The sequence below is a fragment of the Cyclopterus lumpus genome, chromosome 15 (assembly GCF_009769545.1).
Source record: "Cyclopterus lumpus isolate fCycLum1 chromosome 15, fCycLum1.pri, whole genome shotgun sequence".
Classification (NCBI taxonomy): Eukaryota; Metazoa; Chordata; class Actinopteri; order Perciformes; family Cyclopteridae; genus Cyclopterus; species Cyclopterus lumpus.
The window spans coordinates 24,020,175-24,033,402 of record NC_046980.1 but is presented as its reverse complement, the minus strand read 5'-3'; the positions used below and the strand labels follow the sequence as shown (position 1 = coordinate 24,033,402).

The 13,228-nt window shown below is 48.7% G+C and overlaps 1 protein-coding gene across 4 annotated transcripts in view; it reads right to left on the bottom strand.

Moving 5' to 3' along the window:
• Window positions 1–355: 355 nt before the first annotated feature.
• Window positions 356–13,228, bottom strand: part of galm (galactose mutarotase) — a 29,670-nt gene continuing 16,797 nt past the window's right edge. For 3 of the 4 annotated variants that reach the window (XM_034552378.1, XM_034552380.1, XM_034552379.1), the window contains exons 8-9: window positions 1,619–1,793; window positions 356–958 (exon numbers count right to left, since the gene is read on the bottom strand). In XM_034552378.1, coding sequence (XP_034408269.1) covers window positions 881–958; window positions 1,619–1,793 — 253 coding nt within the window. In that variant the 3' untranslated portion in view covers window positions 356–880. The remainder of the gene's footprint in view (window positions 959–1,618; window positions 1,794–13,228) is intronic. The other variant, XM_034552381.1, reaches the window with a different exon arrangement.

The following is a 13,228-nucleotide window of genomic DNA, read 5'->3' as shown; positions in this document are numbered from 1 at the left end:
ATTGTGTCAAATTTCGTTTTGAAAAATGAAAGGAAAGAGTTGCATTTGTCCACTGTGAAGGATTTGGAGGTGTTGTCTCTGGGTTTGAGAAGCGTGTTTATTGTTGAGAAGAGAGCCGTTGGGTTGGAGGAGTCAGAGTGTATGAGGTGTGAGCAGTCGGTGGACCAGCTGAGACGAGAACGTCTTTGTATTGTTGAAGGTAGTCAGAGTGAAGACTAAGTAACATGTACATGGTGTTCAGCCTCAAGGCTGCAGTCAGAACTGCTCTCTCAGTCCTAACACGGGATAAATAGGACAGATGGAAGACCCATCTGATGCTATAAAGAACACATTGGAACAAATGGCAACCACCAGGTGAGTGAGTCAGATCCTTCTTTATTTTCTGTTTCATTGGGTTGAACTAGGAACATCGTGTCACTGCCCCACACACCCACATGCACAGGCTGTACTACTACTGTAATTACTAAAGACATCATAGCACTGGTGTAGTAAAATACATCACATCTCAGTCCTCCTGTTGGTCTGTCCTGTTGGTCTGTCCTCCTGTTGGTCTGTCCTGTTGGTCTGTCCTGTTAGTCTGTCCTCCTGTTGGTCTGTCCTGTTGGTCTGTCCTCCTGTTGGTCTGTCCTGTTGGTCTGTCCTGTTAGTCTGTCCTCCTGTTGGTCTGTCCTGTTGGTCTGTCCTGTTAGTCTGTCCTCCTGTTGGTCTGTCCTGTTGGTCTGTCCTGTTGGTCTATCCTTCTGTTGGTCTATCCTTCTGTTGGTCTATCCTTCTGTTGGTCTATCCTTCTGTTGGTCTGTCCTCCTGTTGGTCTATCCTTCTGTTGGTCTGTCCTCCTGTTGGTCTATCCTTCTGTTGGTCTGTCCTGTTGTTGGTCACATCAGACAGTGGTGAAGGTGAAGCGAGTCACATGGTGGTAGTCCTCACCGGGACGCAGAAGACAGTCAGGAAATGAAGCCTGAAGAGAGACACACACACACACACACACACACACACACACACACACACACACACACACACACACACACACACACACACACACACACACACACACACACACACACACACACACACACACACACCTTTCTTTCCATAAGAATATTTGAACAATACAGTTGAAAATCTCTTCAATACGATTTTTAGGCTCGGGTTTGTAAATGGTGTTGAATAGACTGGTTACAGTATATAGAGATGTAACATGGAGACTGTGTTACTTCAGATTCTTTCTTGACCCTAGGAGCACATGCTCATGGCTGCATATTAATCTCTTCCTCTTTATTGCAAGAAGACACTCAGAAGAACAACAAGATGACAAGAACAGGTAAATGTAGTAATAATATAGAACAAGAGCACAAGGTTGTGTTATAATCAGTCAGTCTACAAATATAGATGAATATGATCTTTAACAGCAACAATAAACTTAAATAAATGAAATACAAAATGTAGACTAATGCTGATAGAATATTAATCCTACCTTTACTGCCACCAAAGCAACAATAACAAAAGTGATAAAGACACACGGAGCGACCACAGATTATATAAGTGGACGTCATCATTGTGACGTCACCTCATTGGTTTCTATCCATCATCGTCATCATCATCATCATCATCATCATACCTGGTTGACAGCATCAGGCCAATTCTGTGTCTCCAGACAGAAGGAGCTGTGCTTCCTGTACCTAGCCCCGCCCTTTCCCGTCATAGAGCCATCCAGGAAGTTGGCAGTGTAGAACTGGACGCCTGGTTGGCTGGTAGAAACCTCCAGGACCCGCCCACTGGCTGGGTGACACACTCTGAGATGAAGAAGATAGTTTCACTGACGACGGTATGCGTGTTGTGTAGGGGTATTGTGTGTGTGTCATGGTGTAGTGTGTGTGTGACGGTGTAGTGTGTGTTACGGTGTAGTGCATGTGTCTGTTAGTGTAGTGCGTGTGTTAGTGTAGTATGTGTGTTAGTGTAGTGTGCGTGTGACACTGTTGTGTGTTAGTGTAGTGTGCGTGTGACGGTGTAGTGTGTGCATGTGACGTGTAGTGTGTGCGTGTGTCAGTGTAGTGTGTGTGTGATGGTGTAGTGTGTGTGTGACGGTGTAGCGTGTGACGTGTAGTGTGTGTGTGTCAGTGTAGTGTGCATGTGACGGTGTAGTGTGCGTGTGTCAGTGTAGTGTGCGTGTGTCAGTGTAGTGTGTGTGTGACAGTGTAGTGTGTGTGTGTGATAGTGTAGTGTGTGTGTGTGACGGTGTAGTGTGTGTGTCAGTGTTGTGTGTGTGTGTGACGGTGTAATGTGTGTGTGTCAGTGAAGTGTGCGTGTGTCAGTGTAGTGTGTGTGACGGTGTAGTGTGTGTGTGTGATAGTGTAGTGTGTGTGTGACGGTGTAGTGTGTGTGTCAGTGTAGTGTGTGTGTGACGGTGTAGTGTGTGTGTCAGTGTAGTGTGTGTGTGTGACGGTGTAGTGTGTGTGTGTCAGTGAAGTGTGCGTGTGACGGTGTAGTGTGTGTGTCAGTGTAGTGTGTGTGTGTGACGGTGTAGTGTGTGTGTGTCAGTGAAGTGTGTGTGTGACGGTGTAGTGTGTGTGTCAGTGTAGTGTGTGTGTGACGGTGTAGTGTGTGTGTCAGTGTAGTGTGTGTGTGTGACGGTGTAGTGTGCGTGTGTCAGTGTAGTGTGCGTGTGTCAGTGTAGTGTGTGTGTGACAGTGTAGTGTGTGTGTGTGATAGTGTAGTGTGTGTGTGTGACGGTGTAGTGTGTGTGTCAGTGTAGTGTGTGTGTGTGACGGTGTAGTGTGTGTGTCAGTGTAGTGTGTGTGTGTGACGGTGTAGTGTGTGTGTGTGATAGTGTAGTGTGTGTGTGACGGTGTAGTGTGTGTGACGTGTAGTGTGTGCGTGTGAAGTGTAGTGTGTGCATGTGTCAGTGTAGTGTGCGTGTGATGGTGTAGTGTGCGTGTGTCAGTGTAGTGTGCGTGTGTCAGTGTAGTGTGTGTGTGACAGTGTAGTGTGTGTGTGTGATAGTGTAGTGTGTGTGTGTGACGGTGTAGTGTGTGTGTCAGTGTAGTGTGTGTGTGTGACGGTGTAGTGTGTGTGTCAGTGTAGTGTGTGTGTGTGATAGTGTAGTGTGTGTGTGTGACGGTGTAGTGTGTGTGTCAGTGTAGTGTGTGTGTGTGACGGTGTAGTGTGTGTGTGTGATAGTGTAGTGTGTGTGTGACGGTGTAGTGTGTGTGACGTGTAGTGTGTGCGTGTGAAGTGTAGTGTGTGCATGTGTCAGTGTAGTGTGCGTGTGATGGTGTAGTGTGTGTGTGATGGTGTAGTGTGTTAGTGTAGTGTGCGTGTGACGGTGTAGTGTGCATGTGTCAGTGTAGTGTGCATGTGTCAGTGTAGTGTGACGGTGTAGTGTGTGTGTGTCAGTGTAGTGTGTGTGTGACGGTGTAGTGTGTGTGTGACGGTGTAGTGTGTTTGTGCGACGGTGTAGTGTGTGTGTGATAGTGTATTGGTTGTGTGACAGTGTAGTGTGCGTGTGTCAGTGTAGTGTGTGTGTGATAGTGTAGTGTGTGTGTCAGTGTAGTGTGCGTGTGTCAGTGTAGTGTGTGTGTGACAGTGTAGTGTGTGTGTGTGATAGTGTAGTGTGTGTGTGTGACGGTGTAGTGTGTGTGTCAGTGTTGTGTGTGTGTGTGACGGTGTAATGTGTGTGTGTCAGTGAAGTGTGCGTGTGTCAGTGTAGTGTGTGTGACGGTGTAGTGTGTGTGTGTGATAGTGTAGTGTGTGTGTGACGGTGTAGTGTGTGTGTCAGTGTAGTGTGTGTGTGACGGTGTAGTGTGTGTGTCAGTGTAGTGTGTGTGTGTGACGGTGTAGTGTGTGTGTGTCAGTGAAGTGTGCGTGTGACGGTGTAGTGTGTGTGTCAGTGTAGTGTGTGTGTGTGACGGTGTAGTGTGTGTGTGTCAGTGAAGTGTGTGTGTGACGGTGTAGTGTGTGTGTCAGTGTAGTGTGTGTGTGACGGTGTAGTGTGTGTGTCAGTGTAGTGTGTGTGTGTGACGGTGTAGTGTGCGTGTGTCAGTGTAGTGTGCGTGTGTCAGTGTAGTGTGTGTGTGACAGTGTAGTGTGTGTGTGTGATAGTGTAGTGTGTGTGTGTGACGGTGTAGTGTGTGTGTCAGTGTAGTGTGTGTGTGTGACTGTGTAGTGTGTGTGTCAGTGTAGTGTGTGTGTGTGACGGTGTAGTGTGTGTGTGTGATAGTGTAGTGTGTGTGTGACGGTGTAGTGTGTGTGACGTGTAGTGTGTGCGTGTGAAGTGTAGTGTGTGCATGTGTCAGTGTAGTGTGCGTGTGATGGTGTAGTGTGTGTGTGATGGTGTAGTGTGTTAGTGTAGTGTGCGTGTGACGGTATAGTGTGCATGTGTCAGTGTAGTGTGACGGTGTAGTGTGTGTGTGTCAGTGTAGTGTGTGTGTGACGGTGTAGTGTGTGTGTGACGGTGTAGTGTGTTTGTGCGACGGTGTAGTGTGTGTGTGATAGTGTATTGGTTGTGTGACAGTGTAGTGTGCGTGTGTCAGTGTAGTGTGTGTGTGATAGTGTAGTGTGTGTGACGGTGTAGTGTGTGTGTTAGTGTAGTGTGTGTGTGACGATGTAGTGTGTGTGTGTGTGTCAGTGTAGTGCGTGTGAGACGGTGTAGTGTGTGTGACTGTGTAGTGTGTGTGTGTGTGACAGTGTAGTGTGTGTGTGATAGTGTATTGGTTGTGTGACAGTGTAGTGTGCGTGTGTCAGTGTAGTGTGTGTGTGATAGTGTAGTGTGTGTGACGGTGTAGTGTGTGTGTTAGTGTAGTGTGCGTGTGACACTGTTGTGTGTTAGTGTAGTGTGCGTGTGACGGTGTAGTGTGTGCGTGTGACGTGTAGTGTGTGCATGTGATGGTGTAGTGTGTGTGTGACAGTGTAGTGTGTTAGTGTAGTGTGCGTGTGACGGTGTAGTGTGTGTGTCAGTGTAGTGTGCGTATGTCAGTGTAGTGTGTGTGTGACGGTGTAGTGTGTGTATGTCAGTGTAGAGTGTGTGTGACGGTGTAGTGTGTTTGTGTGACGGTGTAGTGTGTGTGTGTCAGTGTAGTGTGCGTGTGTCAGTGTAGTGTGTGTGTGATAGTGTAGTGTGTGTGTGACGGTGTAGTGTGTGTGTTACGGTGTAGTGCGTGTGAGACGGTGTAGTGTGTGTGACTGTGTAGTGTGTGTGTGACAGTGTAGTGTGTGTGTGTCAGTGTAGTGCGTGTGAGACGGTGTAGTGTGTGTGACTGTGTAGTGTGTGTGTGTGTGTGTGTGACAGTGTAGTGTGTGTGTGTCAGTGTAGTGTGCGTGAGACGGTGTAGTGTGTGTGTGTGTCAGTGTAGTGTATGTGTGACGGTGCAGTGTGTGTGTGTCAGTGTAGTGTGTGTATGTGACGGTGTAGTGTGTGTCAGTGTAGTGTGTGTGTGTCAGTGTAGTGTGCGTGAGACGGTGTAGTGTGTGTGTGTCAGTGTAGTGTGTGTGTGACGGTGTAGTGTGTGTGTGTTGGTGTAGTGTGTGTGTGACGGTGTAGTGTGTGTGTGTGTCAGTGTAGTGTGTGTGTGACGGTGTAGTGTGTGTGTCAGTGAAGTGTGTGTGTGACGGTGTAGTGTGTGTGTGACGGTGTAGTGTGTGTGTGTCAATGTAGTGTGTGTGTGTGACGGTGTAGTGTGTGCGTGTCAGTGTAGTGTGTGTGTGACGGTGTAGTGTGTGTGACGGTGTAGTGTGTGTGTCAGTGTAGTGTGTGTGACGGTGTAGTATGTGCGTGTCAGTGTAGTGTGTGTGTGACGGTGTAGTGTGTGTGTGACGGTGTAGGGTGTGTGTGTCAGTGTAGTGTGTATGTGACGGTGTAGTGTGTGTGTGTGTCAGTGTAGTGTGTGTGACGGTGTAGTGTGTGTGTGACGGTGTAGTGTGTGTGTGTCAGTGTAGTGTGTGTGTGTGACGGTGTAGTGTGTGTGTGTCATTGTAGTGTGTGTGTGACGGTGTAGTGTGTGTGTCAGTGTAGTGTGTGTGACGGTGTAGTATGTGCGTGTCAGTGTAGTGTGTGTGTGACGGTGTAGTGTGTGTGTCAGTGTAGTGTGTGTGACGGTGTAGTGTGTGTGTGTCAGTGTAGTGTGTGTGTGACGGTGTAGTGTGTGTGTCAGTGTAGTGTGTGTGTGATGGTGTAGTGTGTCAGTGTAGTGTGTGACGGTGTAGTGTGTGTGTCAGTGTAGGTGTGTCAGTGTAGTGTGTGTGTGACGGTGTAGTGTGTGTGTGTGTCAGTGTAGTGTGTGTGTGACCGTGTAGTGTGTGTGTCAGTGTAGTGTGTGTGTGACGGTGTAGTGTGTGTGTGTCAGTGTAGGTGTGTCAGTGTAGTGTGTGTGTGTCAGTGTAGTGTGTGTGTGACGGTGTAGTGTGTGTGTGACGGTGTAGTGTGTGTCAGTGTAGTGTGTGTGTCAGTGTAGTGTGTGTGTGACGGTGTAGTGTGTGTGTGACGGTGTAGTGTGTGTGTGTCAGTGTAGTGTGTGTGACGGTGTAGTGTGTGTGTCAGTGTAGTGTGTGTGACGGTGTAGTGTGTGTGTGTCAGTGTAGTGTGTGTGTGTCAGTGTAGTGTGTGTGTCAGTGTAGTGTGTGTGTGTCAGTGTAGTGTGTGTGTCAGTGTAGTGTGTGTGTGACGGTGTAGTGTGTGTGTGTCAGTGTAGTGTGTGTGACGGTGTAGTGTGTGTGTCAGTGTAGTGTGTGTGTGTGTCAGTGTAGTGTGTGTGTGTGTGTCAGTGTAGTGCGTGTGAGACGGTGTAGTGTGTGTGACTGTGTAGTGTGTGTGTGTGTGACAGTGTAGTGTGTGTGTGTCAGTGAAGTGTGCGTGTGACGGTGTAGTGTGTGTGACGGTGTAGTGCGTGTGTTAGTGTAGTATGTGTGTTAGTGTAGTGTGTGTGTTAGTGTAGTGTGCGTGTGACACTGTTGTGTGTTAGTGTAGTGTGCGTGTGACGGTGTAGTGTGTGCGTGTGACGTGTAGTGTGTGCATGTGATGGTGTAGTGTGTGTGTGACAGTGTAGTGTGTTAGTGTAGTGTGCGTGTGACGGTGTAGTGTGTGTGTCAGTGTAGTGTGCGTATGTCAGTGTAGTGTGTGTGTGACGGTGTAGTGTGTGTATGTCAGTGTAGTGTGTGTGTGACGGAGTAGTGTGTTTGTGTGACGGTGTAGTGTGTGTGTGTCAGTGTAGTGTGCGTGTGTCAGTGTAGTGTGTGTGTGATAGTGTAGTGTGTGTGTGACGGTGTAGTGTGTGTGTTACGGTGTAGTGCGTGTGAGACGGTGTAGTGTGTGTGACTGTGTAGTGTGTGTGTGTGTGACAGTGTAGTGTGTGTGTGTCAGTGTAGTGCGTGTGAGACGGTGTAGTGTTTGTGACTGTGTAGTGTGTGTGTGTGTGACAGTGTAGTGTGTGTGTGTCAGTGTAGTGTGCGTGAGATGGTGTAGTGTGTGTGTGTGTCAGTGTAGTGTATGTGTGACGGTGCAGTGTGTGTGTGTCAGTGTAGTGTGTGTGTGTGACGGTGTAGTGTGTGTCAGTGTAGTGTATGTGTGACGGTGCAGTGTGTGTGTGTCAGTGTAGTGTGTGTGTGTGACGGTGTAGTGTGTGTCAGTGTAGTGTGTGTGTGTCAGTGTAGTGTGCGTGAGACGGTGTAGTGTGTGTGTGTCAGTGTAGTGTGTGTGTGACGGTGTAGTGTGTGTGTGTTGGTGTAGTGTGTGTGTGACGGTGTAGTGTGTGTGTGTGTCAGTGTAGTGTGTGTGTGACGGTGTAGTGTGTGTGTCAGTGAAGTGTGTGTGTGACGGTGTAGTGTGTGTGTGACGGTGTAGTGTGTGTGTGTCAATGTAGTGTGTGTGTGTGACGGTGTAGTGTGTGTGTGTCAGTGTAGTGTGTGTGACGGTGTAGTGTGTGTGTCAGTGTAGTGTGTGTGACGGTGTAGTGTGTGTGTGTCAGTGTAGTGTGTGTGTGTCAGTGTAGTGTGTGTGTCAGTGTAGTGTGTGTGTGTCAGTGTAGTGTGTGTGTCAGTGTAGTGTGTGTGTGACGGTGTAGTGTGTGTGTGTCAGTGTAGTGTGTGTGACGGTGTAGTGTGTGTGTCAGTGTAGTGTGTGTGTGTGTCAGTGTAGTGTGTGTGTGTGTGTCAGTGTAGTGCGTGTGAGACGGTGTAGTGTGTGTGACTGTGTAGTGTGTGTGTGTGTGTGACAGTGTAGTGTGTGTGTGTCAGTGAAGTGTGCGTGTGACGGTGTAGTGTGTGTGACGGTGTAGTGCGTGTGTTAGTGTAGTATGTGTGTTAGTGTAGTGTGTGTGTTAGTGTAGTGTGCGTGTGACACTGTTGTGTGTTAGTGTAGTGTGCGTGTGACGGTGTAGTGTGTGCGTGTGACGTGTAGTGTGTGCATGTGATGGTGTAGTGTGTGTGTGACAGTGTAGTGTGTTAGTGTAGTGTGCGTGTGACGGTGTAGTGTGTGTGTCAGTGTAGTGTGCGTATGTCAGTGTAGTGTGTGTGTGACGGTGTAGTGTGTGTATGTCAGTGTAGTGTGTGTGTGACGGAGTAGTGTGTTTGTGTGACGGTGTAGTGTGTGTGTGTCAGTGTAGTGTGCGTGTGTCAGTGTAGTGTGTGTGTGATAGTGTAGTGTGTGTGTGACGGTGTAGTGTGTGTGTTACGGTGTAGTGCGTGTGAGACGGTGTAGTGTGTGTGACTGTGTAGTGTGTGTGTGTGTGACAGTGTAGTGTGTGTGTGTCAGTGTAGTGCGTGTGAGACGGTGTAGTGTTTGTGACTGTGTAGTGTGTGTGTGTGTGACAGTGTAGTGTGTGTGTGTCAGTGTAGTGTGCGTGAGATGGTGTAGTGTGTGTGTGTGTCAGTGTAGTGTATGTGTGACGGTGCAGTGTGTGTGTGTCAGTGTAGTGTGTGTGTGTGACGGTGTAGTGTGTGTCAGTGTAGTGTATGTGTGACGGTGCAGTGTGTGTGTGTCAGTGTAGTGTGTGTGTGTGAGGGTGTAGTGTGTGTCAGTGTAGTGTGTGTGTGTCAGTGTAGTGTGCGTGAGACGGTGTAGTGTGTGTGTGTCAGTGTAGTGTGTGTGTGACGGTGTAGTGTGTGTGTGTTGGTGTAGTGTGTGTGTGACGGTGTAGTGTGTGTGTGTGTCAGTGTAGTGTGTGTGTGACGGTGTAGTGTGTGTGTCAGTGAAGTGTGTGTGTGACGGTGTAGTGTGTGTGTGACGGTGTAGTGTGTGTGTGTCAATGTAGTGTGTGTGTGTGACGGTGTAGTGTGTGCGTGTCAGTGTAGTGTGTGTGACGGTGTAGTGTGTGTGACGGTGTAGTGTGTGTGTCAGTGTAGTGTGTGTGACGGTGTAGTATGTGCGTGTCAGTGTAGTGTGTGTGTGACGGTGTAGTGTGTGTGTGACGGTGTAGGGTGTGTGTGTCAGTGTAGTGTGTGTGTGACGGTGTAGTGTGTGTGTGTGTCAGTGTAGTGTGTGTGACGGTGTAGTGTGTGTGTGACGGTGTAGTGTGTGTGTCAGTGTAGTGTGTGTGACGGTGTAGTGTGTGTGTGTCAGTGTAGTGTGTGTGACGGTGTAGTGTGTGTGTGTCAGTGTAGTGTGTCTGTGTCAGTGTAGTGTGTGTGTGTCAGTGTAGTGTGTGTGTGTCAGTGTAGTGTGTGTGTGTCAGTGTAGTGTGTGTGTCAGTGTAGTGTGTGTGTCAGTGTAGTGTGTGTGTGACGGTGTAGTGTGTGTGTCAGTGTAGTGTGTGTGACGGTGTAGTGTGTGTGTCAGTGTAGTGTGTGTGTGTCAGTGTAGTGTGTGTGTGTCAGTGTAGTGTGTGTGACGGTGTAGTGTGTGTGTGTCAGTGTAGTGTGTTTGTGTCAGTGTAGTGTGTGTGATGATGTAGTGTGTGTGTGTCAGTGTAGTGTGTGTGTGTCAGTGTAGTGTGTGTGTGTCAGTGTAGTGTGTGTGTGTGTGACGATGTAGTGTGTGTGTGTCAGTGTAGTGTGTGTGACGGTGTAGTGTGTGTGTGTCAGTGTAGTGTGTGTGTGTCAGTGTAGTGTGTGTGTCAGTGTAGTGTGTGTGTGTCAGTGTAGTGTGTGTGTCAGTGTAGTGTGTGTGTGACGGTGTAGTGTGTGTGTGTCAGTGTAGTGTGTGTGAGTGTGTCAGTGTAGTGTGTGTGACGGTGTAGTGTGTGTGTCAGTGTAATGTGTTTGTGTCAGTGTAGTGTGTGTGTCAGTGTAGTGTGTGTGTGTCAGTGTAGTGTGTGTGACGGTGTAGTGTGTGTGTCAGTGTAGTGTGTGTGACGGTGTAGTGTGTGTGTGTCAGTGTAGTGTGTGTGTCAGTGTAGTGTGTCTGTGTCAGTGTAGTGTGTGTGTGTCAGTGTAGTGTGTGTGTCAGTGTAGTGTGTGTGTGTCAGTGTAGTGTGTCTGTGTCAGTGTAGTGTGTGTGTGACGGTGTAGTGTGTGTGTCAGTGTAGTGTGTGTGACGGTGTAGTGTGTGTGTCAGTGTAGTGTGTGTGTGTCAGTGTAGTGTGTGTGTCAGTGTAGTGTGTGTGACGGTGTAGTGTGTGTGTCAGTGTAGTGTGTGTGTGTCAGTGTAGTGTGTGTGTCAGTGTAGTGTGTGTGTGTCAGTGTAGTGTGTGTGTCAGTGTAGTGTGTGTGACGGTGTAGTGTGTGTGTCAGTGTAGTGTGTGTGTGTCAGTGTAGTGTGTGTGTGTCAGTGTAGTGTGTGTGACGGTGTAGTGTGTGTGTGTCAGTGTAGTGTGTGTGACGGTGTAGTGTGTGTGTGTCAGTGTAGTGTGTGTGACGGTGTAGTGTGTGTGTGTCAGTGTAGTGTGTCTGTGTCAGTGTAGTGTGTGTGTGTCAGTGTAGTGTGTGTGTGTCAGTGTAGTGTGTGTGTCAGTGTAGTGTGTGTGTCAGTGTAGTGTGTGTGTCAGTGTAGTATGTGCGTGTCAGTGTAGTGTGTGTGTGACGGTGTAGTGTGTGTGTGACGGTGTAGGGTGTGTGTGTCAGTGTAGTGTGTATGTGACGGTGTAGTGTGTGTGTGTGTCAGTGTAGTGTGTGTGACGGTGTAGTGTGTGTGTGATGGTGTAGTGTGTGTGTGTCAGTGTAGTGTGTGTGTGTGACGGTGTAGTGTGTGTGTGTCATTGTAGTGTGTGTGTGACGGTGTAGTGTGTGTGTCAGTGTAGTGTGTGTGACGGTGTAGTATGTGCGTGTCAGTGTAGTGTGTGTGTGACGGTGTAGTGTGTGTGTCAGTGTAGTGTGTGTGACGGTGTAGTGTGTGTGTGTCAGTGTAGTGTGTGTGTGACGGTGTAGTGTGTGTGTGATGGTGTAGTGTGTCAGTGTAGTGTGTGACGGTGTAGTGTGTGTGTCAGTGTAGGTGTGTCAGTGTAGTGTGTGTGTGACGGTGTAGTGTGTGTGTGTGTCAGTGTAGTGTGTGTGTGACCGTGTAGTGTGTGTGTCAGTGTAGTGTGTGTGTGTCAGTGTAGGTGTGTCAGTGTAGTGTGTGTGTGTCAGTGTAGTGTGTGTGTGACGGTGTAGTGTGTGTGTGACGGTGTAGTGTGTGTCAGTGTAGTGTGTGTGTCAGTGTAGTGTGTGTGTGACGGTGTAGTGTGTGTGTGACGGTGTAGTGTGTGTGTGTCAGTGTAGTGTGTGTGACGGTGTAGTGTGTGTGTCAGTGTAGTGTGTGTGACGGTGTAGTGTGTGTGTGTCAGTGTAGTGTGTGTGTGTCAGTGTAGTGTGTGTGTCAGTGTAGTGTGTGTGTGTCAGTGTAGTGTGTGTGTCAGTGTAGTGTGTGTGTGACGGTGTAGTGTGTGTGTGTCAGTGTAGTGTGTGTGACGGTGTAGTGTGTGTGTCAGTGTAGTGTGTGTGTGTGTCAGTGTAGTGTGTGTGTGTGTGTCAGTGTAGTGCGTGTGAGACGGTGTAGTGTGTGTGACTGTGTAGTGTGTGTGTGTGTGACAGTGTAGTGTGTGTGTGTCAGTGAAGTGTGCGTGTGACGGTGTAGTGTGTGTGACGGTGTAGTGCGTGTGTTAGTGTAGTATGTGTGTTAGTGTAGTGTGTGTTAGTGTAGTGTGCGTGTGACACTGTTGTGTGTTAGTGTAGTGTGCGTGTGACGGTGTAGTGTGTGCGTGTGACGTGTAGTGTGTGCATGTGATGGTGTAGTGTGTGTGTGACAGTGTAGTGTGTTAGTGTAGTGTGCGTGTGACGGTGTAGTGTGTGTGTCAGTGTAGTGTGCGTATGTCAGTGTAGTGTGTGTGTGACGGTGTAGTGTGTGTATGTCAGTGTAGTGTGTGTGTGACGGTGTAGTGTGTTTGTGTGACGGTGTAGTGTGTGTGTGTCAGTGTAGTGTGCGTGTGATAGTGTAGTGTGTGTGTGACGGTGTAGTGTGTGTGTTACGGTGTAGTGCGTGTGAGACGGTGTAGTGTGTGTGACTGTGTAGTGTGTGTGTGTGTGACAGTGTAGTGTGTGTGTGTCAGTGTAGTGCGTGTGAGACGGTGTAGTGTGTGTGACTGTGTAGTGTGTGTGTGTGTGTGTGTGACAGTGTAGTGTGTGTGTGTCAGTGTAGTGTGCGTGAGATGGTGTAGTGTGTGTGTGTGTCAGTGTAGTGTATGTGTGACGGTGCAGTGTGTGTGTGTCAGTGTAGTGTGTGTGTGTGACGGTGTAGTGTGTGTCAGTGTAGTGTATGTGTGACGGTGCAGTGTGTGTGTGTCAGTGTAGTGTGTGTGTGTGACGGTGTAGTGTGTGTCAGTGTAGTGTGTGTGTGTCAGTGTAGTGTGCGTGAGACGGTGTAGTGTGTGTGTGTCAGTGTAGTGTGTGTGTGACGGTGTAGTGTGTGTGTGTTGGTGTAGTGTGTGTGTGACGGTGTAGTGTGTGTGTGTGTCAGTGTAGTGTGTGTGTGACGGTGTAGTGTGTGTGTCAGTGAAGTGTGTGTGTGACGGTGTAGTGTGTGTGTGACGGTGTAGTGTGTGTGTGTCAATGTAGTGTGTGTGTGTGACGGTGTAGTGTGTGCGTGTCAGTGTAGTGTGTGTGTGACGGTGTAGTGTGTGTGACGGTGTAGTGTGTGTGTCAGTGTAGTGTGTGTGACGGTGTAGTATGTGCGTGTCAGTGTAGTGTGTGTGTGACGGTGTAGTGTGTGTGTGACGGTGTAGGGTGTGTGTGTCAGTGTAGTGTGTGTGTGACGGTGTAGTGTGTGTGTGTGTCAGTGTAGTGTGTGTGACGGTGTAGTGTGTGTGTGACGGTGTAGTGTGTGTGTGTC